This window comes from Oreochromis niloticus, linkage group LG3 (assembly GCF_001858045.2).
Source record: "Oreochromis niloticus isolate F11D_XX linkage group LG3, O_niloticus_UMD_NMBU, whole genome shotgun sequence".
Taxonomy (NCBI): domain Eukaryota; kingdom Metazoa; phylum Chordata; class Actinopteri; order Cichliformes; family Cichlidae; genus Oreochromis; species Oreochromis niloticus.
This window is the reverse complement of record NC_031967.2, coordinates 21,523,719-21,547,403: the sequence shown is the minus strand read 5'-3', so window position 1 is coordinate 21,547,403 and position 23,685 is coordinate 21,523,719. Positions and strand designations below refer to the sequence as shown.

General features: G+C 39.8%; 1 protein-coding gene across 1 annotated transcript in view; it reads left to right on the top strand.

Annotated features, from left to right (window-relative positions):
• Positions 1 to 18,174, top strand: part of LOC102078640 (uncharacterized) — a 32,645-nt gene extending 14,471 nt beyond the window's left edge. Inside the window, exons 7-15 of the mRNA XM_025904725.1 lie at positions 11,566 to 11,829; positions 12,351 to 12,614; positions 15,531 to 15,650; positions 15,810 to 15,825; positions 15,905 to 15,996; positions 16,226 to 16,273; positions 16,523 to 16,582; positions 17,581 to 17,621; positions 17,726 to 18,174. Of these exons, the coding sequence (XP_025760510.1) occupies positions 11,566 to 11,829; positions 12,351 to 12,614; positions 15,531 to 15,650; positions 15,810 to 15,825; positions 15,905 to 15,996; positions 16,226 to 16,273; positions 16,523 to 16,575 (857 nt within the window). The 3' untranslated portion in view covers positions 16,576 to 16,582; positions 17,581 to 17,621; positions 17,726 to 18,174. The remainder of the gene's footprint in view (positions 1 to 11,565; positions 11,830 to 12,350; positions 12,615 to 15,530; positions 15,651 to 15,809; positions 15,826 to 15,904; positions 15,997 to 16,225; positions 16,274 to 16,522; positions 16,583 to 17,580; positions 17,622 to 17,725) is intronic.
• Positions 18,175 to 23,685: the final 5,511 nt, after the last annotated feature.

Below are 23,685 nucleotides of genomic sequence, written 5' to 3'. Positions count from 1 at the left end.
GTGAGTGCACACTTGATCTTGCATTTTTAATGGATATTACTGGGAAATGGAACCATTTAAACTGTGAGCTGCAAGGCAAAGGTAAGACTGTTGCTGACATTATAAGTGCTTTAAATGCATTTAAAGCCCAGATGAAAAAAGGTGCTGCATTTTCCCTCTGTGCAGATGGTGCTGAAAGATGATGCTTCTGCATCTGAGATTTGTGACAAAGTTGCAGAAAAGTATTCTCAAGTCATTAACAGACTTGGGCGAGAGTTTGAGAACAGGTTTTATGACCTTGATCAGCTTGAGTCATGTGTGTCATTCATTTCCAATCCTTTCATAAACGTGGACACAACATGCATTGCTGAGCAACTGTGCAATGTTCACCTTGGATGCTGGATATGTGGAAATCGAAATTGTAAAATTGCAAAAGCCTATCAGGATGAACCAAACTTTTTGTGCCTTGTTGACACAGAAAAGAACAGTAGTGTATGTGCAGCAGATATCAAGGATGCCAGCCTATTTGGTTCAAGCTATATTTGGGAATCAGCCTTTTCTGACATGAACTTTATCAAGAACAAACACAGAACACACCTCTTTGTTGCACATCTGCAAGACTCACTCAGAGTTGCAATGTCAAGTTATACCCCAGATTACAACACAATTGTGAACAGCATGCAGTGGCAGGGTTCCCACTAATACATCAGGGAAACCAAACTACCTCTGGCGAAGGAGATGCCACAACACAGAAGAGCTAACTTGTCAGGCCAGAACTCTGCAGTCTATTCACACCATTGACTGTAGAAAACATGGATGACGCAACAGCACCTCCTCCCATTGTGCAAAAATGAAGCCAAAATATCCCGCTTGTGGAGGCTGCCATCTTGCATTTTTGGAGCCAGAGTCTGCGCAGTAGTGACTTGAGGTGGAGCGACTGTGTAACGCTCCCGCCCACACACCCGCTGGACGTGACCGCAAACACACACCCCTACACTTTTTACGTAGCCCGGCTGCTCCAGTTTATTTGCTGATGGGTTTACCATGACTGACGACTCGTTCAGTTAAGGTAAATACAACCATGTCACTGTTATGAAAAAGACACACAGCTTATCATCTTATAGTTCTAAAAAAATCTAAAATCACTCTGTTGTTAATTTGTTTGCTAGATTAGCTGCTAGCATACACAATGTGTTGGGGGCTTGTTGCTAGCTAGTTAGCGATGCTACACACCTGTTACTCTAATAGTGTGTATTACTGAATGATTCAGCACTCATTAGGTTTTGTTATCCATTTTAGACAGTGATGAGATCAGCTGCACACTCCACAGAGGCCCAGAGTTACTGTTAATGTGCCAGAAGTTCTGTTGACCCACTGAGAGAGGTTTCATTTCAGAAAGACTGAAGCCCATGGAATTGATCAAGGAGGACCTCATGATCTTCACCAGCAGCTTCCTCACAGGGAAATCTTCAGCACTCCTCCATAGGCCCGATCCAGGAGATGGATAAACCCAGCATTTCATGAACACTGTGATGGAGATCTTTGATTTGTGTAATGTTATAAATACTCGGATACTCCCCAGAGGCTCCAGACTTTTACATAAAGATATTATATTCAGTCCTGTAGAAAGTTATATATTTGAAAGTATATTTAAAAATATATGATCCTCTCTGGTTACTCTGGTATGAATAACACTGAATTACTTTATGGTAAATAACACACTATCTGGAAAAAACTGTGAAAGAATTCCAGATCACAAGTTTGTAGTTCAACATACGAGTGACGACCTTGACCTTCATCAGGTTTTACTTAATTGTGTCAAATGTGCTCTTCATGCAGCTGAGTACATCAAGTGTTTAAAACGGAAGCTGTGCAGGTCTGAGATCAGCAGCTCTCTGAAACACCAAACTGAGGTCCTGTTAATGCTGATATATAGTGACACAGTTACATGGGTGATTAATCCTTTTGACCTTTTGTCTTTAACTCTATCAATAAAACAGCTGCAGCTTTCACTGACAGCACGTGTGGTACTTTAACCTTTGCACTGTTTTCATCAGTTCATTTTGCAGTTAACATGTGAACATGTTGGATGATCTGTCTGCTGTCACTGGGTGGTGCTGAGGTCTGAATCTGAGGGCAGCTCCTGTAATCACAAAGAGAACAGAACCATCACAAACACAAATATAAAGTTTATCTCAAATCTGAAATAAAGCTGATCCTTCTCTGTCCTCACACACCCAGGATCTGAAGTTCTTCTCTTACATTTTTTCAGTTCTACAGTTTAATCCATAGTTACTGATTAATGAGGAGTTACTGAAGTACAAGCATTTTTTTTTAAATTTGGTGTTACTGTCTTTACAGATGTGGCAAGAGACTGAAAACATGCTTTTGCTTGCACATATTTAATAATCAGTTCTGCACAGGAGCTGCAGCAGGGTGCAGCCTGTTGCTTTTACAGTATAATACTTGTAATAAAAGTACAGTAACATTAATTAGTGGCTGAGCAGCCCGGGGCATTTCTCTTGATTTCTTTAGTCCCGGTAAATTCATTCACCTGCACGGGTTAGCTAAATGAACTTTACAAAACAAGTTTCCCCGACATCCGAGTGCTCATCTTAGCTAGCTAAGGACGGTAGTTACGGATTAGCTTACAAACATGTTTAACTTACTGAAAAAGTGCAGCGGGGCCTCAGGTCCTTCTGTCGGGTAGCCCAGTTTTCTGAAGAACGCCTCAGGCTGTCAGGTTAAAACAGTCGGTCGTGTTTTCGTAACATAAACGCTGGCCCTCCTCTCAGAGCCTACGCTCTATCTGCTATTGCCGAACAGAGATACGCAAGTTTCTCCGTGACTGCAGCTGCCAGTCAAAGCTGTTATGATGACGTTTCACCCCAATTTAACATCACCGCGGTAGGAATTAGAATCAAACTTATGGGAAAGGCGACCCCTTGGACATCAATCAGCATGATGAGAACTATTGATAACAAAAGAAAGAATCTTTGGAAAAAATTTATCTAAGGAGAATTAATTAATTTTAGTCTGACCCCAGTCCCAATACCTTTATGACCTATACTCCAGCCAGACACCAGGGGGCGATAGAGACATTTTGGCCTCATTTTTGGGGAGCTGTCGCGTCGTCCATGTTTTCTACAGTCATTGATTCACACCTACAGGCCAGTGGACACTTTCAATGATGAAGATGTACACATCCTGGACAGGGAGGAACAGTGGTTTGAGTGGGGAGTCAAGGAGGCCATTTACGTGAAAAGGGAAAGACCATCTCTGAATTGAGGAGAGGGCCTAAGGGTACATCTTTTGCTATCTTTCAATGCTTTGATTGCAGACATTCCCTAACTCTCTGTTAATGGTACTCATTACCATTGATCAATGGTATTTAATATATGGTCATGACAGTTTGCATATTAATGATCAAGGAACTGACCTCCTAGACAATTCTTCATTTAGTGGGCTAGTTTCGGTCATTGTGCAAATGTACTGTTTATAAGATTGGGGAAACCAACCTGCAGTCAGCTGAGACTGAAGAAGTCACTTGGATGAGTGACGAAACGTTTCTCCCAAGGATTAAGTCATACCTACAATTAATTATTTGAACTCTGCATGTATGTATCTAATTGTAAAAACACAAAATAAATATTTTTAAAAAATCATCATGTTGAATATTTCAGAGTATTTCCAGAGTATTTTCTGTACAATGAGTCAGTCAGGATTGACACAACTAATAAGTTCAAATGTAACTTTCCACTAAACACTGCATCTGATGGTAATTGAGCCTTTTATCATTCATGTGTTTTTACTGTACTTTCTTGAACAGCCTCAAACAGGTCTATTGTGACTCTGTATCCAAACTGGTCTGAGATATACAGAGGAGAGACGATCACTGTCAGATGTGAGATCCATGGAGGAGACACTGAGTGGGATTATGAGTGGGAAACAAACAGCACCATAAAACCTCCAAATCAAAATGAATATAAGATTATATCTTCTTCATCAAACAACAATGGAAACTATCGCTGCAAGGGCAGAATGAAAAGTTCACAGAATAAAACAGAGTGGAGTGATTCAGTCACACTGACAGTTTCTAACAGTAAGTCATATTTGCTTTTTCCCTGAAAATACAAACAATTTGTAAAAGTGTTTTTATTAGTACACGTTGAGATATTTGACATGTTTAGATAGTCTCACTCCTAAAGTTCATAATAAATATTTGTGAGTCAACATTTTTGTGAAATTGAATTCAGAGTTACGAAATAAAACATTGAGAGAAAATCTTTGTTGAACAGATAAACCCCGTCCTGTCCTCACTGTGTCTCCATCATGGCTGAGTCCTGGAGCCTCAGTAACTCTGAACTGTCAGGTTGAACATCCGTCTGCAGGATGGAGCTTCTACTGGTATAAAGCTGTTCCTGATCTAATAGAGAAATCCTACAGTTATGAGCTGCTACCTGATGGCAGAAGGACTGTAGATAACTCCTACATCATTCATGGACAGACACACACAGCAGGATATGTGTGCAGAGCTGGAAGAGGAGACGCAGAGTATCACACTGATCACAGTCAACCAAAGTTTGTCTGGTCTGCAGGTCAGTTTGTTTCTCTCTGTCCTTTCAAAGAGCTCATGTTAGGTCATCATTTTTATTCACCAAGATTTATTAAAGTCTCATCTCCATGACAACCATTGATGTCTGTGTACATTAAAACTCCTCAAAAGAAGAACTGAACTAAATATTTTCTTTTTTCTCTGTGATCAAACCAAACTGAATTTAAATTTAAACTCATGTTACTGTTTGTACTGATTATTTTTACTTAGTGCACAGACAGGATTTACACAGTTAAGACTCTTTGTTTAGTGCTCAGGTAGGTGTTCAGATAAAAAAGTCAAATATAGTTAATAAAGAAACAAAGATGTCAGCAGGCAGGTTAACAGCTCTGACAAATACAAGAAAAACACTGACTACAGATGGACGCTAGAAGAAGACGTCACAAATAACAGCTGCTGTTATTGTTCATTTCAAATATCCTTCAAAGGTTTTTAGTTTTGGTCCTGCTGCTGCAAAATATCTCACTGTAGAAGGAATCTGTGAAACAGACAATATCACAGAATTAGGACAGAAACATGACAGCAAATTATTGAACTGTGATCAGGGTGGCTTTACGAGATAATTAGAAGAAAAACAGATTAAAAGAAAGTATTTTATATCCAGGATGAGGTAGATTTCATGTGTGCTCATGTGTATGTTTTGTATGTGGTTTTGTGTGTGTGAGAAAAGCAAGCGTATCAGGGTTCTGAAGTTTTCCCTGTGCTTTAATAAAATTTTATGCTGCTAAAAACAGAAGTTGTGATGATGTAGATGTTAATTAATATTAATAATAATTCTGTGTCCAGCCTAACAGCCCCAGGTCAGTGGCTCTTAGTTTTACTGGGCCGTGTACATTTTAATTGGCCTGTGGAGAAAAAAGCTTTTTTTTAAAGATTTTGAAATATTAACATAGTTTAGTTAATGCCATATTTTATGTTGTCTAACTTTACATCTGAAATTTTTTTTATGAAGGCCTTGAAATCAACATGATCTAGTGCACCCCGTGCTCCTGTGTAGACAAACCCCTGTTTGTTGCAGGTATCGGTGCCACAGAAAGTGGGTGGGTGGATGTTAATCAGTCGTCAGCTAGCCGCCTGATTTAAAAATTAGGCTAAGGCAACCGCTCATCTGCATCTTTTCATGTAACTTCTGATGCTGTACTGTAGATTTATTGTCCCAAAAAGTTGACTGGACTTAGCATTGTCAGTGGGACAAACATTTCGTCACTCATCTAAGTGACTTCTTCTAATAAAATATTCTAATAAAAATTTTAAATGATGAATTACACCCCCTTTAGAAGAGGGTGGCAGTAGCTACACACTTACAAAAGAAAAGATCTCTTGCCACCCCTAGTCCCATGGGTTTGCACATGACAGTGTTGTTTATTAACATAAGCGAGTATTGACACTTTGAGCCTAAACTAAACATATTGCAGTCTCATCCCTCAGCGAGAGAGAGTGAGAGAGAGAGAGAGTGATATGGACAGCGAGTTTTAAGATGTGAGAGATTTGTCTTTGGATTGTTTATTTAGTGTGTTGTGTTCTGTTGTGTAGTTAGTAGGTTTTGTATTCATTGTTTTATGTTGTATGTCACACACTGTCTCCAGGTTGAAAACAGGAGGTAAGTGGTGAACTGCCAGAGGTAAAAAAAAAAAAAAAGGTTACCCAAAACTGAAATGTACATTTCAGAAATATACAAAAAGGGAACACAAAATGGGTTAACAATTTAAAGCTGTTCTGAAGCAATGGAGGCTGATCAAGACTTGAAAGCTGGTGCTACTAATTGCTACAGGTGTTTCAACTTTTCTGGGTTACTTACAACCCCCTGTCTGTCTGCATAAAAGCAGTGTTGGAACACACACACTACACCCCCCTGAGCATCAGTTGAACAGTACTGCAATGCAGAAAGTAGTGTGTTGCTGCAAAAATGGTGAGAAAAAGGCAATTAGCAATGGAAGAGAGACAAACCATCATAACACTTAAAAATGTAGGTCTTTCCTACAGAGAAATTGCAAAGAAAGTCAAGGTGTCAGTGAGTACAGTTTCCTTCACCATCAAAAGTCACTCAGAAACTGGAACAAACTCTGACAGGTAGAGGTCTGACTGACCCAAAGCCACAACCGAATCAGAGGACAAGTTTTTGGGAGTTAACCGTTTGCATGATAGGCTGCTCACAGAACCACAGAATTTGAGCTGCAGGTTTGACAGGACGAGTTGCAGCAAGAGAAGAAGACAAAGAGGCTTGGCTGGGCCATGAAGACTGGAAGAAGGCATTATAGACTGATGAATCAAAATTTGAAATCTTCCATTCCTCACGCAGGATCTTTGTATGCCGTCAAGTAGGTGAAAGGATGGTTCCACAGTGTGTGGAATAAACTGCCAAACATGGAGGAGGAAGTGTGATCATCTGGGGCTGTTGCTGTTGCTGGAGCCAGCGTCGGTGTACAGAGTGAGAGGCACCCTGATACAATGAGCTGGTTTGGGATGAACTGGAAAGAAGAGTGAAAGCAAAGCAACCTAGAAGTGCCACACATTTATGAGAACTTCTGCAATAGATATGGGAAGATCTTTCTGAAGAATATTTGGTTTCCATTGTAGAAAGAATGCGACAGGTGTGTTTGGCTGTTGTATCTGCCAAAGGTGGCTACTTTGATGAGTCAAAAGTTTAGAATCCATTTTGGTCTAAATTTGGTCTAAATTAAATTAATTCCATGCATTTTTTTTTAAACTCATTGCTTATTTGTACTATGCATTCATTTCAGAGTAAAATTAGATATTAAACTGAATAATTTTAAAAAACAAATATGGAAAGATTGGTGCATTCTAAAATCTTTGATTAGTAGTGTATATGCTGTATTTAATTTGCATCAGTGAAAATGAAATTATGTGTAGTAGTTGTATATCCATCCATCTTCTTCCACTTATCTGGGGCCAAGTTGCAGGGGCAGCAAATAAGCAGAGAAGCTCAGATCTCCCTCTCCCTGGCCACCTATTCCATTGTCCAGGGGGACACCAAGGCGTTCCCAGGCCAGCTGAGAGATATAATCTCTCCAGCATGTCCAGGGTCTGCCCCATTGACTGTAGAAAAGATGGACGACGCGACTCCGCCTCCTCCCATTGTGTAAAAATGAAGCCAAAATACCCCGCTTGTGGAGGCTGCCATCTTGCAAATTTGGAGCCAGGGTCTGCGCAGTAGTGACTTGAGGTGGAGCGACTGTGTAACGCTCCCGCCCACACACCCGCTGGACGTGACCGCTAACACGCCCCTCTACACTTTTTACGTAGCCCGGTGACTCGAGTTTTTTGCTGGTTTACCGCGCCTGACGACTCGTTTAATTAAGGTAAATACAACCATGTCACTGTTATAAAAAAAGACACACAGCTTATCATCTTATAGTTCTAAAATCACTCTGTTGTTCATTCGTTAGCTAGATTAGCCGCTAGCATACGCACTGTGTTGGAGGCTTGTTGCTAGCTAGTTAGCGATGCTACACACCTAATACTCTAATAGTCTGTGTTATTGAAGGATTCAGCACTTATGGGTTTTTTTTATCCATTTTTAGACAGCGATGAGATCATCTGCACACTCTACAGAAGCCCAGAGTTACTGTTAATATCAAAAATATAATGCTGTCCTTTGAGATTTTAACATAAGACTGAGTGTAATGGATCTAAAACTGTTTAAATCTTCAGAGCCCTCTACAGCCTGGTAACATAGAGACTTTAAAAACATCAGCAGAACGTTTCAGTAGTGTAGTCTAATTTGTTCTTTTCATTTAATAACAGAGTCCATATTATATCAACAGCTACAGTCACCCTGGGGAGAAACTAGTGAGGGAGACCATCAGGACCAAACTGGGTTTCCTGGGTCCAGAGGTTTGGATAAACTTCTTCCCTTTCTTTCATCACAGCTGTCCTGTGCCAGAAGTTCTGTTGACCCACTGAGAGAGGCTTCATTTAAGAAACAACAGGAAGACTGAAGCTCATCGCATTGATCAAGCAGTACTCATGATCTTCACCAGCAGCTCCCTCACAGGGAAATCTTCAGCATTCCTCCGTAGGCCTGATCCAGGAGATGGATAAACCCAGCATTTCATGAACACTGTGATGAGACCTTTGCTTTGTGTAATGTTATAAATACTCGGATACTCCCCAGAGGCTCCGGACTTTTACATGACCATAATATATTCAGTCCTGTAGAAAGTTATATATTTAAAAATATATGATCCTCTCTGGTTACTCTGGTATGAATAACTCTGAATCACTTTATGGTAAATAACACACTATCTGGAAAAAACTGTGAAAGAATTCCAGATGACAAGTTTGTAGTTCAACATACAAGTGACGACCTTTGACCTTCATCAGGTTTTATTTAATTGTGTTAGAGAAAATCTCATATGCTCTTCATGCAGCTGAGTACATCAAGTGTTTAAAACAGAAGCTGTGCAGGTCTGAGATCAGCAGCTTTGTGAAACACCAAACTGAGGTCCTGTTAATGCTGATATATAGTGACACAGTTACATGAGTGATTAATCCTTTTGGTTTTTTTTTGTCTTTAACTTTATCAATAAAGCTGCAGCTTTCACTGACAGCACATGTGGTACTTTAACCTTTGTACTGTTTTCATCAGTTCATTTTGCAGTTAACGTGTGAACATGTTGGATGATCTGTCTGCTGTCACTGGGTGGTGCTGAGGTCTGAATCTGAGGGCAGCTCCTGTAATCACAAAGAGAACAGAACCATCACAAACACAAATATAAAGTTTATCTCAAATCTGAAATAAAGCTGATCCTTCTCTGTCCTCACAAACCCAGGATCTGAAGTTCTTCTCTTACATTTTTTCAGTTCTACAGTTTAATCCATAGTTACTGATTAATGAGGAGTTACTGAAGTACAAGCGTTTAAAAAATGTTACTGTCTTTACAGATGTGGCAAGAGCCTGAAAACATGCTGTTTGCACATATTTAATATTCAGCTCTGCACAGGAGCTGCAGCAGGGTGCAGCCTGTTGCTTTTACAGTATAATACTTGTAATAAAAGTGCAGTAACAGTAATTAGTGGCTGAGTAGCCCGGGGCGTTTCTCTTGATTTCTTTAGTAAATTCATTCACCTGCATGGGTTAGCTAAACGAACCCTGACAGCCGAGTGCTCACTTTAGCTAGCTAAGGTCTCAGGACCTAGCTAAGGACGGTAGTTACGGAGTAGCTTACAAACACGTTTAACTTACCGAAAAAGTGCAGTGGGGCCTTGGGTCCTTCAGTTGGGTAGTCCAGTTTACTGAAGAACACCTCAGGCTGTCAGGTTAAAACAGTCGGTCGTGTTTTCGTAGCGTAAACGCTGGCCCTCCTCTCAGAGCCTACGCTCTATCTGTTATTCCTGAACACCGATACGCAAGTTTCTCCGTGACTGCAGCTGCCAGTCAAAGCTGTTATGATGACGTTACACCCCAATTTAACATCACCGGGGTAGGAATTAGAATCAAACTTATGGGAGAGGAGACCTCTTGGACATCAATCAGCATGATGAGAACTATTGAAAACAAAAGAAAGAATCTTTGGAAAAAAATTATCTAAGGAGAATTAATTAATTTTAGTCTGACCCCAGTCCCATCCGCTAACATGGAGGAGGCGGGGTTTATGACCTATACTGCAGCCAGACACCAGGGGGCAACAGAGACGTTTTGGCTTCATTTTTGGGGTGCTGTCGCGTCGTCCATGTTTTCTACAATCAATGGTCTGCCCCCAGAGCTTCGCTTTTCAACTCAGCTCTCTCTTCACCATGACGGACCTCGATCTCCTTCTCCCAACATCCCACTTGGGGCAGGAATTCTCATTCCTACTGCTTCACACTCGGCTGCGAGCCGTTCCATTCCTGCCCGATGAAGCACACAGAAGCACACCATCTGCAAAAAGCAGAGATGAGATTCTGAGATCACCCAACCCTTCTGTCACTTGGGTACAGCTAGAAATTCTGTCCTTAAAAATTACAAACAGAATCGGTGACAAAGTGCAGCCCTGGTGGAGTCCGACACTCACCGGAATCGAGTCCGACTTATGCTGGCTACGCAGCCTAAGCTCTTGCAATGGTTGTATAAGGATTGAATGGGCCAGACACCCAGTACTCCCGAAGCACCTCCCACAGGACAGAGTGACTACCTTGTGAATACCTTCTCCCAGTCTACAAAATACATGTAGACTAGTTGGGCAAACTCGCATGCACCCTCAACTATCCTTGAGAGGGTAAAGCGCTGGTTCAGTGTTCTTTGACCGGGACAAAAACCACATTGTTCCTCCTGTTTGAGGTTCAAATAATGGACAGACTCTCTTTTCCAGCACCCTGGTATAGATTTTCCCAGGGGGGCTGAGGAGTGTGATCCCCCTATAATTGGAACAGCTGTATAAATGTAAAAAAAAATGTGCTGTAGCAGCAAATAGATTTTTGACTGTGACATCATGATGTGGTAGCTTTGTTTGTATGTACAACCCAGAAATAAAACTGGACAGCTCACATTAAGAAGTCAAAGAATTAGTTCTCAAAGCTTGGAATAGAAATTCACCACTACGCTACATTTTAAGTTGTATTAAGAAATCTCATTCATAGATTTATTTGTAGCTATTCTGGGTTCAACAAGGACAAAGATTTGGTACAAATATGATGGAGACATTTGTACAGCTGTGTTTTTGTAGAAAAAACATTTGTTCACATATTTTATTCTCCTTATGTTTAATATCTATTTTATATGATTTTTCTTGTTGTTTTTTTCTTTTAATTTTGGACCAGTGAGTCTAATATAAAGATACTAAAAATATAATGTGTGTAATCTAAAAAAACCCTGCAGTTTCACCAAATAAACACTGTCTTTTTACATTATTAGCTGATCTTCAAAAAACACAAACAAACCTTAAAAAAAAAAAACAAAGGAATATTTTCACTGTGATATTTTGAATCCTAACATCTGTGATCTTTGTCTCTTCACTGCTTGTTGTTTCCAGATGTTCATTCAGCAGCGTCTCTCACAGTGAGTCCTGACAGAGTGCAACACTTCATCTCTGACTCTGTCTCACTGACCTGTGAGGGAAACTTCACTGAGTGGAGAGTGGTGACTGTTCCACAGGGCGATCCTTCATATTATTATAAATGTGAGAGAATGAATGGATCCACATGTAACTTCAAAACATCAAAGTCAGGTACTGCAGTGTACTGGTGTGAGTCTGGATCAGGAGAGTTCAGCAGTGCAGTCAACATCACTGTACAGAGTATGTTATTATACATTTACTTCTTGGATCTGAGTGATTTAGATGTCACATGAACATTTGTCCCAGCTTTGTTGTATGCGAAGTGATTTTATGTGGAAAAACAGACAATTATAGGCACCACAGTATCAAAGTATTCTTGGTTGTAGGACTCATTTCACTCAATCTTTTCATAATTCAATTTGTCACAATTTGCAGGCAACAAAGTTGTTTATACTTTCTCTCTTCAATTTAAACCACTAAAAAGCTCAATGTGTTTTTCATCAAAGTGTTATATTTAAAGATGATCATGTAAAAATGTGCATTTGTATCAAAGGTTGTGCTGTGTGAGAGTTCTCCTCAGTGCAGAGCCAGCCAGGGAGTCAGAGCAGCAAACTCTCTTTATTTTACTTGCACTGTGCACAGCTCCATGAAGTACTCTGCCCCACCTCTCCTCCTGCAGCTATTGTGAAACAGCGTGTCACTACTACAGCAGTTACCTATAAACATCATCTGACTGAATAAATGGTATTTTCTTTTCACAGATTATTTTAATTTTTATAAGCTTTATGGTCCTATCCTGGTGAGTCCTGTTCATCCTGTGACTGAGGGAGCTTCTGTTAGTCTGAGCTGCAGTTTGAAAACACAAAAAATACTTTCCAATGTGTTTTTCTATCACAATGACAAACTTATTCAAAATGATACCCGAGGGGAGCTGAACATCTCTGCAGTGTCAAAGTCTGATGAAGGTTTCTACAAGTGTCAGTACTCAGGAAGAGAGTCAGCACAGAGCTGGATGTCAGTTAAAGGTGAGCAGGATCAAAACATTTCATGTGTTTCTGTAAATGTCTGTGAAGGTTCTCAGTTATTCAGGTCATTAAAGTCTAAGGAGTTTGGAAAGAAAAGCGTCTGGAAGCTTCTTCAGTTCTAAGGTCAAATGGTGGAGAGTCCCAGATTTAAACCCTGTGGGAGTATCCCCCCAAGAGGGACATGGACCCTCTATCCGGTCGTTAAGTGATGACGTGACGAATCCTACTTCCGGGCCTAAAGTAGTCTGCGTTTAATATGGCTTTTGTGTTGTTAACATGTTTAATGTTTTGTATTTTCTTCTATTTAATCTCAAAAAGCTCCTAAAACAGTCAGTGATCACTGTTGACCTCCCTCGGCTTTTATTACCGCTAATCATTTATTTAAGCTCAGTTTTTAAAACCTTACGATGTAACTACAGCACAGCCCATGCAGCAGTATATGAATGACTAACCTCGTATTGTGGATGGATTATCTCACTTGTTCTCCTGGCTGAAGTTTGGTCCTTTTACAGCATCCTGCCATGCGATTACATTTGTTCCTGACCACCGAGAACACTCACGTTAACTTTTATCGAGTGGAAAAAAAGGTAGCTTGTTTATATTATGCTAACATAGCTGTGTCGCTAGCGGTCACGTAGCACATCATTATATACCAGCTAGCCAAACTTCAGTAACCCTACAAACGTCACTGCTGTTTAGTTTTCTGTCTTCATTTATGTTGGAAGTGATAACAGAGCTGTACGTTTGAATTTGTTTCCAAAACCCCGCAGTCAGGACATGCTATATTGTATTTAGATAGAAGCTAGCGAGCTAACTTCCTAATAACTTCTAACTCCGTTAAATGTCATAAATTCCGTTTTCATGGATGCCTGGATGTTAAACTCAATTGTTACACCTGGTAGAGCAGAACGCTGATCATTTTATTAAAGATGAAAGACTTTAGACAGTTTTTCAACTCTCAGTAATGCCATAGTGATCGTTTGATATATGGACCTGCAGCGGAGTTTAGGCCCAGACACGGCTAGTGACGTCAGAGTTAACGACCGGATAGAGATTGACAGACCACGTGACTTTCGCGCATTGCATGCCGGGTACTCGTGGCAAAACAATCAAAGCAATGCATCAAACGCCAGAATTTGCAGCACCGCAAAACGTTCATTCTCCGGTTCCAATACCTTCTTGCTTTTTCTTTGCCCCCCAAAAGAGGTATGTACAAAACGAAGGAGAACAATGCCGGTCCGTACAAAGACAGACTTGATGAAAAGTCAAAGAAAAGATACGAGGAAAAAATCAAAGGAGTGAAAGGGTTAGACCCTTACGAGCACACAGAGTGGACAAAAGACGTTAGCGTGCTGCCCAACTTTCACCATGCTCATATTTATAATTATACGGTTCTTGGAGTGAGTACATACACATACACAACCCCGGGTACAGTTTACCGACAGATAGGTACAGGACCTTGAAATGCACCGTGTAGAACGAAAGACCATCGTACGAACAAAGGTAGGTTTACCTCACAAATCGTCTTCATAAATACACATTCGTTAACCGTTAATTAATAGGACCTTTGAGCTCAACGGTAATTAATTAGTAGTGGAAATAATTTCTGGTAGGCATTACAGAAATGTAGCAGTGACAATAATATTGTATGCTGTAATCTTACTGGGCAATTAGTGATACAAAAAAACCTGTTTTATCCTGTGAATAAAAGTATATGTTTGTCAATGTACCGTGGTAATAACAGAAGTGAAACGCAATATTGTGTCAGGACAATTCACTATTTATGCACAATAAACAAAGGAGCATAGTGCGACAATTTCTGTTCAGCGCCAGACTTGCTTGTAACCTATATCACCAATTATGTTATAAAAAATGACGTATTGACTACTACAAAACACTGACCTTTGTGGAAATGCTTGGAGCAGACTAACATGTGAGCTGGAGTGTACTGCATCTTGTCTTCGAATGGCTGCAATCCAGGCCATCCTTCGGCTCTTTGTTACTTCGGAAACATGGCTTGAACAATTTCTCTTCAACGATGTAATCCGATAAAAACCGATCTCTTTACCCTTCGGCTTCCCGTGGCTGTTGCTCGCCTGGCTTGTGCAGTTAATAATACAACAGCTTCTTGCCATTTTTGGTGTTTGTTTTTATCGCTGTGTGACTGTTTTCATGTGAAAGCCTGCATGGGCTAGTACCGCTTGCCGTGAGCTCCCAGAATCCTTTGCGGTTTTACCCCAGAGTGACGTCACATTTTCAATCTCTATTGATCCTCTACCTAATCACATGAGCCAAGGTGTGAAAATGGGTGTAGGTCACAATCAGCCAAGGTTTCAGGTGAACTCATTCAAAAACCTAGTCCCATGTGATTTCCCAAGGTCAAATGGCTGAGGATGTGAGTGGGCGTTAAGGCATCAGAGAAGGGATCTCAAAACTGGATTATAGGTGGCTGTTCAAAGATGGGCGTTGACAGTGGACATAGATCGCTTCTTCCACTCCTCTTTCAAACCATCTGACTTCTCTGTCCAAAATGTGAACATGGGCATTCCTTGAAAGAGTGACCGTTGTCCTTTGGATGTAGATGGACGGTCGAGTCTTGTCCCGTAGTGGTGGCTTTTGTATGTTGTGCCATGGACTTGTGAAGTGGCTGTTTGGACTTTCCAATGTAGATGGCGGAGCATTCTCCTCTGTACTGTACAGCATACACTAAGTGCTAAGTGTTAACTTAGAGAAGTCCAGCCGCTTTTCCTTCCAAGCTCCTTAGACAATTTCTGAAAATGATTTTCATTATTTTAAGGAACATTAGATTGTCTCTTTTAACTTTTGAAGTCACCTGGATATATTTTGTAAGAACCTTTGTAAAATATCCAATATAATTATATTTTATTAATACTTAATTGTCATTAGTCATTACAGTAACTGTGTCAGGAGCTGACAGCTCTTCATCTCCTGTGTGGTTGATGGTTGGACTGGTTTGTGGAGTCTCTCTCATTATTATTCTCCTGCTCTTGTTGTATCGCTGCAGACAGTCCAAGTGTAAGAGCCTCTTCTTTTCATGCTGTATCAGAGAGTTTATTTACTACATACACTTTAATTATTCACACATATACATGTATCCTGATCTCATGACACTAAATATCAGTGGAACAATTTACACATGACAAACATGTGCAATAACATTTGTCTCTTTCACAGATTCCTGCTTCACCAGGTTGGTAAAATACTTTTTATTATTATTTTAAACAAACATCAGTTACTTTTGAGTTTATTGTGTTTATTTCATGTTTTAGGTCGATCCAGTCTGAGAGTCACAGTCCGGGCTCCTCCACAAATCATGGAGTCAACCAGAATGAAACTCATGAATACGGCTCTCTTCAACATGGTCAGCATTTAAACTGATCTTTATTGTCATTATTAATATTGACTTTTATTAAACCTCCATTAACACAAACATTTCTCAGGTTCAGTTTGTGTTCAGCAGTTATTCAAAGAACATTTAAAAGATCTTACAGTCCTGGTTTTGACTCACACAGTATTTCTGTTTTTGCTCTGATCTTTAGTGTAACTGTAATAAAATGATTAATGTGAGCCTGGCTTGTTTTTTTCTTTAGGTACTGCCAACTTCTATGAATCAATCGAACAAGTCAAAAACAGAAATGGTACAGTATACGTGCTGAAAAGCACAGAGCAGTTAGAGATGAAATTTATTTTTGATTTAATAAATTTCTGTAATTCCATGTGATATGTTTTTACAATCCTGTAAATAAAAATATGAACATTTCAGGAGCAGATGAATATGAGAATGTCACCTTCTCTCTTATTGACTTTAAAGATCTTTGAATAGTGATCACAGAGTGATTTTTAAGTATTGAATATTTTTTTGTGGATTCATTTGATCATGTTAACAGGGGACTATCATGAACCAGAGGGGAATGCTTATTACATTAATGTACAGATGTGAGCTGCAGGTACAGTCACAATATTTTCATTCAGTGTTTGTACTCAAATGTGTTATTTCATTATGTTGCATGTAATTATAGGTCAACATGGAGTTTAGTTATTCACTTACCAAAATTAGCTATTACATAATACCACTACACATCACCAGAGTTGAATCTTATACACATCAAAGGCCATTCAGAGTTTAGTTAAAGTTTGTCTGCTTCGTAAACAGAATGATATTCTATTATATTGTCCATCTATGCGAAAAACTAAAGAGTTTTGTAATTTTTTTACTCTGAAGTAATGTTCTTGCCATCATTTGGAAAGTTTTCTTACACCTTCTATATGCCTGAGGTATATTTGTTTAACATGAATTACAAAAACAATGTATGTAAATCTATTATTTCATTCTTTTCTTCTTAATTAAATCATGGTATATAGTGTATTTAGTGAGATGGCAAAAACAGTTAAACACCAAACAAATAAGCTAGCTTGCAAGCTAGACATTTATTGAATTTACAAGCCAAACTAATCTATTACAGGCACTATTAGTATCACTGTTTGAATAACTCATATTGTCAGATATGCCTGACAACACATTGTAGTGATCTCAGAGTGCCACTGCACTAAAAACCATATATTAGTCTGGACCAAAGGCAAGTGGATAATAAACTGTATTTCACTTTAATTACATCCTTCAATAATATACATCTGAGCATTTCTGATTAAACTGAACAAAGCATGAGCTCATCTCTGTCTGACAGTCAGTTTCATTTAGTCGAGTAACAGCATCGCAGTACAAAACACACCATAGCTTCAAGTATCCCAGGTGAAGGTAATGAACACCAAAAAGGGAAAAAGTATTAATGATACAGAAGAAGATAGAGAAGTGTTTCAGTTTCACATGTTTTACACAAAAAAAATCTTCACAACACAGGACACATAACAAATGATAAGATGTGTTTATGTCTGAGACCAGATGTTTAAATGAAAGTAAAACCAGATGATTTTCTCCTCCACACAGAGTGTGTCTGCACCTTCTAAACAAAGCCTGTAAGGATACAGGTAACTTTACACTCTCTGTAAAGACTCAATCACGCAAAACAGAACTTCACTTTGCCTCAAGGGCAGACGATGCTTTTACAATAAACTTTATTGTTCTTCAACAGGAAGTCACAAGTGGGACAGGCACGAGGGGCAGCCAGTGACCCAACACACATCCTTAAAGCTGATATCCACCAGCTTCTCATGTATGCACCCAGCATTTCCTCAGTCACCTGAGCTCAGAGCTGGATTCTTCATTCCCTCCAACATAAATATAAACCCCTTTTTCGTCACCACAGAACATCTACAGCTGGGACTCTGTGAAGTAGCGATACATGAAAACTAACAAGTTTAATGTCCACTCATGTGTGTATATAAAACAGGTTCATTAACTTAAATGTACACAAATTTATTTGTGACTTAATGATGAAGATTTGATTTTCCCACCAACAATTCTGCTCAGTAATTGATTTTTTGCATGTTTTCCATCCTCTGTCTTCCAGTTTTACTGATTTACTTGCTTTACGTCAAAATGTCTGATTTGTGCTCTCTCAACAACCCAACATTAATGATTTTATTAAACTCATCAAACTATTTTTAATCTGGACTCTAGTTAAAGCTTATTATACCTCACTTTACATTTGGTTCACAGTTCTAACAGTTATCACAGTTATCACTGTCTCAACTATTAATCCACAATTATCAGTTCTTTGGGGGTTTTTTCGCCTGTCCCGTTCGGTTCAATCAGAATTGTCTGAAAAGTTGTCTGAAGGCCAGGAAAGAGGCCTGAAGTGGAGAAAATATGCCAATGCCAATGCCAATTTCATTTTATTTTATTTTATTTTAAGTTATTACAAATTGGACAGACAATTATACAGAAAGGGAGAAAGAGAAAGAAAGAAAGGGAGAAAGAAAACAGAGGGAAAGGGGGAACAGTGAAAGAAGACACTGAGAAAATCTGTTGGATCACCAGTTAGAAGAAGAAAAGAGAAAACAAACAACAAGAGAACAACACAATATAGAGACAACAACCTAGATATGTGCAACTAACAGTAAATACTAAATATTGAATGTTATTGAGCAGAACACAGGACCGACAGTGCACAATATGTTTTATGGTCGCAGCCAAGGAAGACATAGTTTGTGTATGTGAGCACCCGTGTGTACACCTGTGTGCATGAGCGCGATTAAGTTCAAAAGTTTTCTCCATGTGTGGAGGGTGTGGAGAGCCATAGCCCTCCCCCCCAAAGCTTGAGGCAGGTGCGGAGGAGACCCGGGCCCGCCTATATATACACGTATATATACGTATGTATGTATATATATATGTATATATACATACGGATACCGACTACGGAACGGAGCAGTTGTCAGCCACCTCCTGTACATGGATGACATCAAGCTGTATGCCAAGAGTGAACGAGACATCGATTCACTGATCCACACCACCAGGCTATACAGCAATGACATCGGGATGTCATTCGGGCTGGAGAAGTGTAGTCGGATGATAACAAAGAGAGGGAAGGTAGTCAGAACTGAGGGGATTGAACTACCAGAAGGCAACATTGCAGACATCGAGGACAGTTACAAGTACCTGGGGATCCCGCAGGCGAATGGGAACCATGAAGAGGCCGCTAGAAAAGCTGCAACCACCAAGTACCTGCAGAGGGTCAGGCAAGTCCTGAGGAGTCAGCTGAACGGTAAGAACAAGATCCGGGCCATCAACACCTACGCCCTGCCCGTGATCAGGTACCCTGCTGGGGTAATAGGCTGGCCAAAGGAGGAGATAGAAGCCACTGACATAAAGACAAGAAAGCTCCTTACCATGCATGGAGGGTTTCACCCCAAGTCCAGCACCCTGAGGCTGTACGCTAAGCGGAAGGAAGGGGGCCGGGGACTGGTGAGTGTCAGCACCACAGTCCAGGATGAGACAACGAACATCCAAGAATACATTGGGAAGATGACCCCAACTGACCGAGTGCTCAGTGAATACCTCAGGCAGCAGAAACCCAAGAAAGAGGAGGGAGACGAGGAACCATCATGGAAGGACAGGCCCCTGCACGGTATGTACCACCGGCAGATAGAGGAGGTGGCTGATATCCAGAAATCCTACCAGTGGCTGGACAAAGCTGGACTGAAAGACAGCACAGAGGCACTAATGATGGCAGCACAAGAACAAGCTCTGAGTACAAGATCCATGGAGGCTGGGGTCTATCACACCAGGCAAGACCCCAGGTGCAGGCTGTGTAAAGATGCCCCAGAGACAATCCAGCACATAACAGCAGGGTGCAAGATGCTAGCAGGCAAGGCATACATGGAATGCCATAACCAAGTGGCCGGCATAGTGTACAGGAACATCTGTGCCGAGTATAACCTGGAAGTCCCGAGGTCAAAATGGGAGATGCCCCCAAGGGTGATGGAGAACGACCGAGCTAAGATCCTGTGGGACTTCCAGATGCAGACGGACAAAATGGTGGTGGCTAACCAACCGGACATAGTGGTGGTAGACAAACAGGAGAAGACGGCCGTAGTGATCGATGTAGCGGTTCCGAATGACAGCAATATCAGGAAGAAGGAACACGAGAAGCTGGAGAAATACCAAGGGCTCAGAGAAGAGCTCGAGAGGATGTGGAGGGTGAAGGTAACGGTGGTCCCCGTGGTAATCAGAGCACTAGGTGCGGTGACTCCCAAGCTAGGCGAGTGGCTCCAGCAGATCCCGGGAACAACATCGGAGATCTCTGTCCAGAAGAGCGCAGTCCTGGGAACAGCTAAGATACTGCACAGGACCCTCAAGCTCCCAGGCCTCTGGTAGAGGACCCGAGCTTGAAGGATAAACCGCCCGCAGGGGCGTGCTGGGTGTTTTATATATATATATATATATAGATTGCTGATTTAATATAAAAATGAATTACAGCCTAGAAGTAATAAATGCATCAACTTGTTTTCAGCGTCACTCTGAGACAGGATATTTCTAATACTGTGCAAATGCAAGAAAGCAGTCCTACATATTTGTTTAATATGTGCATTGAAGGACATATCCTGGTCAGAAATGACTCCAAGGTTCCTCACAGTGTTACTGGAGGCCAAGGTAATGCCATCCAGAGTAAGAATCTGGTTAGATACCATATTTCTAAGTTTTTGAGGGCCTAGTACAATAACTTCAGCTTTATCTGAAGTTAGAAGCAGAAAATTAGAGGTGATACTGTTGATGATGCCTAAGGGAACCATGCATAATCTAAAGTGAATTGTTCCTAGCACTGAACCTTGCGGAACTCCATAATTAATCTTAGTGTGTGAAGAGGACTCTCCATTTACATGAACAAATTGGAATCTATTAGAAAGATATGATTCAAATAACTGCAGCCTAGTACCTGTAATATCTACAGTTTGCTCTAATCGCTCTAATAGGATATTATAGTCAACAGTATTGAACGCTGCACTGAGGTCTAGAAGGACAAGCACAGAGTTTGTTTGGTTTGCAACGATGGGCGTAGCTGCGGGAAGCTTATTGTTTTTTTTGTTTATGAGTGAGTATAGGGGTGGGATTTAATAAGTTTTCTTCGTCCCACTCCTTTTCAGGTAATTTTTGTTTTTTGTTTTGTGCACTTTATGTTCAATATATGTATTTTGTTGTGCCTGAAATGAACAATAAAAAAATAAAAAAAAAACAAAAAAAAAAATGAGTCCACTGTCAGAGGCCATTAGAAGATCATTTGTAACCTTCACTAAAGCTGTTTCTGTGATGAGCTCTGAAACCTGACTGAAACTCTTATAAGCCATTCTTCTGCAGATGATCAGTTAGCTGTTTAACAACTACTCTTTCAAGGATTTTTAATATGAAAGGAAGGTTGGAGATTGGCCTATAATTACCTAAGACCACTGGCTCTAGAGATGGCTTTTTAAGTAACGGTTTAACTACAGCCAGCTTGAAGGCCTATGTTACATAGTCAATTATTAGAGATGGGTTGATCATATTTAAGACTGAAGCATAAATTAATGATAGAACTTCTTCAGGCAGTCTTGAATTAAAAGAAGTAAAATTCCTAATATGATAATAAACGTCTGTTGGAGTAGCTGCTCTTCTCTGTGTTGGTTAAAGGCATTGAGGAAGTTAACAGTGGGTGAATTACATACTTAAACCTATTTACAGCACTTTCAGACAGACATCTATTGTGATGAAATGTATTCCCCACTGCTGTTTAATCCCTTACAGTAAATTTAAATGTTATTCGAAAATGACCGGACAAGCTAGGGTTTTCACGAAATATTGTTAAGATATGATATGTTTATAGAAATTATGAATATAAACAATTATTGGAATAACCAGCACACACTGAAATATTATTTGTAACATTTATATGGAATGCAATGCTAATAGAATTGCATGTGTAAAGCATTTGTAAAACACTAACCTGCACTATTAGTATTTGTCCACAAGGTGTCACAATTTCTACCTCAACAGAGTTGAGATGAACTCTTTCAGGCCACATGTTCAAATTCAGATCTTTGCTGGAAAATAAGCCAGCGCTCACAAAGTTACTGAAGATTACTGAAGTTACTGAATATTTTTCTGCAGGCATGAAAGTTTAAACGATAAACATTTCTTGTATGTATGTATGTATGTATGTATCTCTATCTATCTATCTATCTATCTATCTATCTATCTATTCAAGCTTCAGTGAATTAAGATGGTCAAGCCCCAAAACATTTTCTATTTTACGTACATTTTCCATGTTTTTCAAAGGCAATTTATAAGCATGCTATTACTTTATGCATTTTTTTCATTCAAATTATATTTCTGTTATTTGTGTTTGCTATTATACTCAACTCTTACATACACGAGCAACTTTAAACATATTCAAGTGGGCTAAAAGGCTAGCTGTGCTACTTTTTGAAAAATATGAACTGTGACCTCAGTAACATTTTATTTTATTTATAAAAGCTACAACAGTTTAATGTGTAAGCTGGTCACTACCAAGTGACATTAGCAACTTTCTTAAGGAACTGATAGTGTCTAAGTGTAGGTAAATAAAACAAAGGATACATAAATCTGAATATAGTTTCTGTTTTGTTTTATAGGGCCAAGACACATTATCATGATACTTTCAACATAGATGTCATCTTTCTTCCACGGCCATCAAGCAGTGTTGTTGTCAAGCATCGCACAAAACAACATTTACATGAACAAGGGCATATATTGAATAGATTTGAATTCCCAAAATCCTGGGACCAGAAAACTGTCTCTGAACAAATAAGGGACGCCTTTGGAGAAAAAATCTCTGTTGATGTAACCCATATGGAAAAGAAATAGTAAAAACTTATATGATTTACTCATGAAAGTGGCCACTTTCATGAGTGACCCATGAAAGTAGTATCTCACACAAGTACAGCAGCGCTTCAACAAACACTTCCTTCAGCCAGTTCCCAGTGTCTTCATTAGAAATCTACCCTTCCGCTAGTCAGCCTTCTACCTCATCATCTGCATCTTTAAGTGATCCAGTTCTGGTCCTGACGTGCCAAAATACCTCAAGCTCACCCTACCAGACCAGGAATCCAGAGAATCATTGTTCAGCATTACCCTCTACATCAACACACTGTCAATCTGTAAACTACGATAACTACCTTTCAATCATGACTCCACTATCTGACATGTCTTCTGATGATGAGGAACTTAACCAGGCTATACGAACAAGCCTCCAGAGCGAAAGGTTAGTTTCAAATACAAATGTTTTACAGTAGCCAATTAAACACACCATATTTGTTGCAATCCAATTCTGTAACCAGTGTTGTGAAGGCGTGTAATCCATCCTCAGATATTTATATGCATATATGATATTTATATTTGCTGTTAACAAAACAGTTTTTTGAATAATGTCTCCAGAGTCAAATGATAATGCTGTAATGCTGGCAAATTTTATTTTATTTGGATTGGGCAGTGGATTTTTAACAAAGCCAATCCGACAATGAAATTTACTTATTGTGCATTGAAACTCAAAAATATCATGTTTCTTTGCTCTAGTGCTTTCTAGTTCTCCAAAACATATAAACAATATAAAAAGCCACTGAGCAATATACTCCATTGTACATT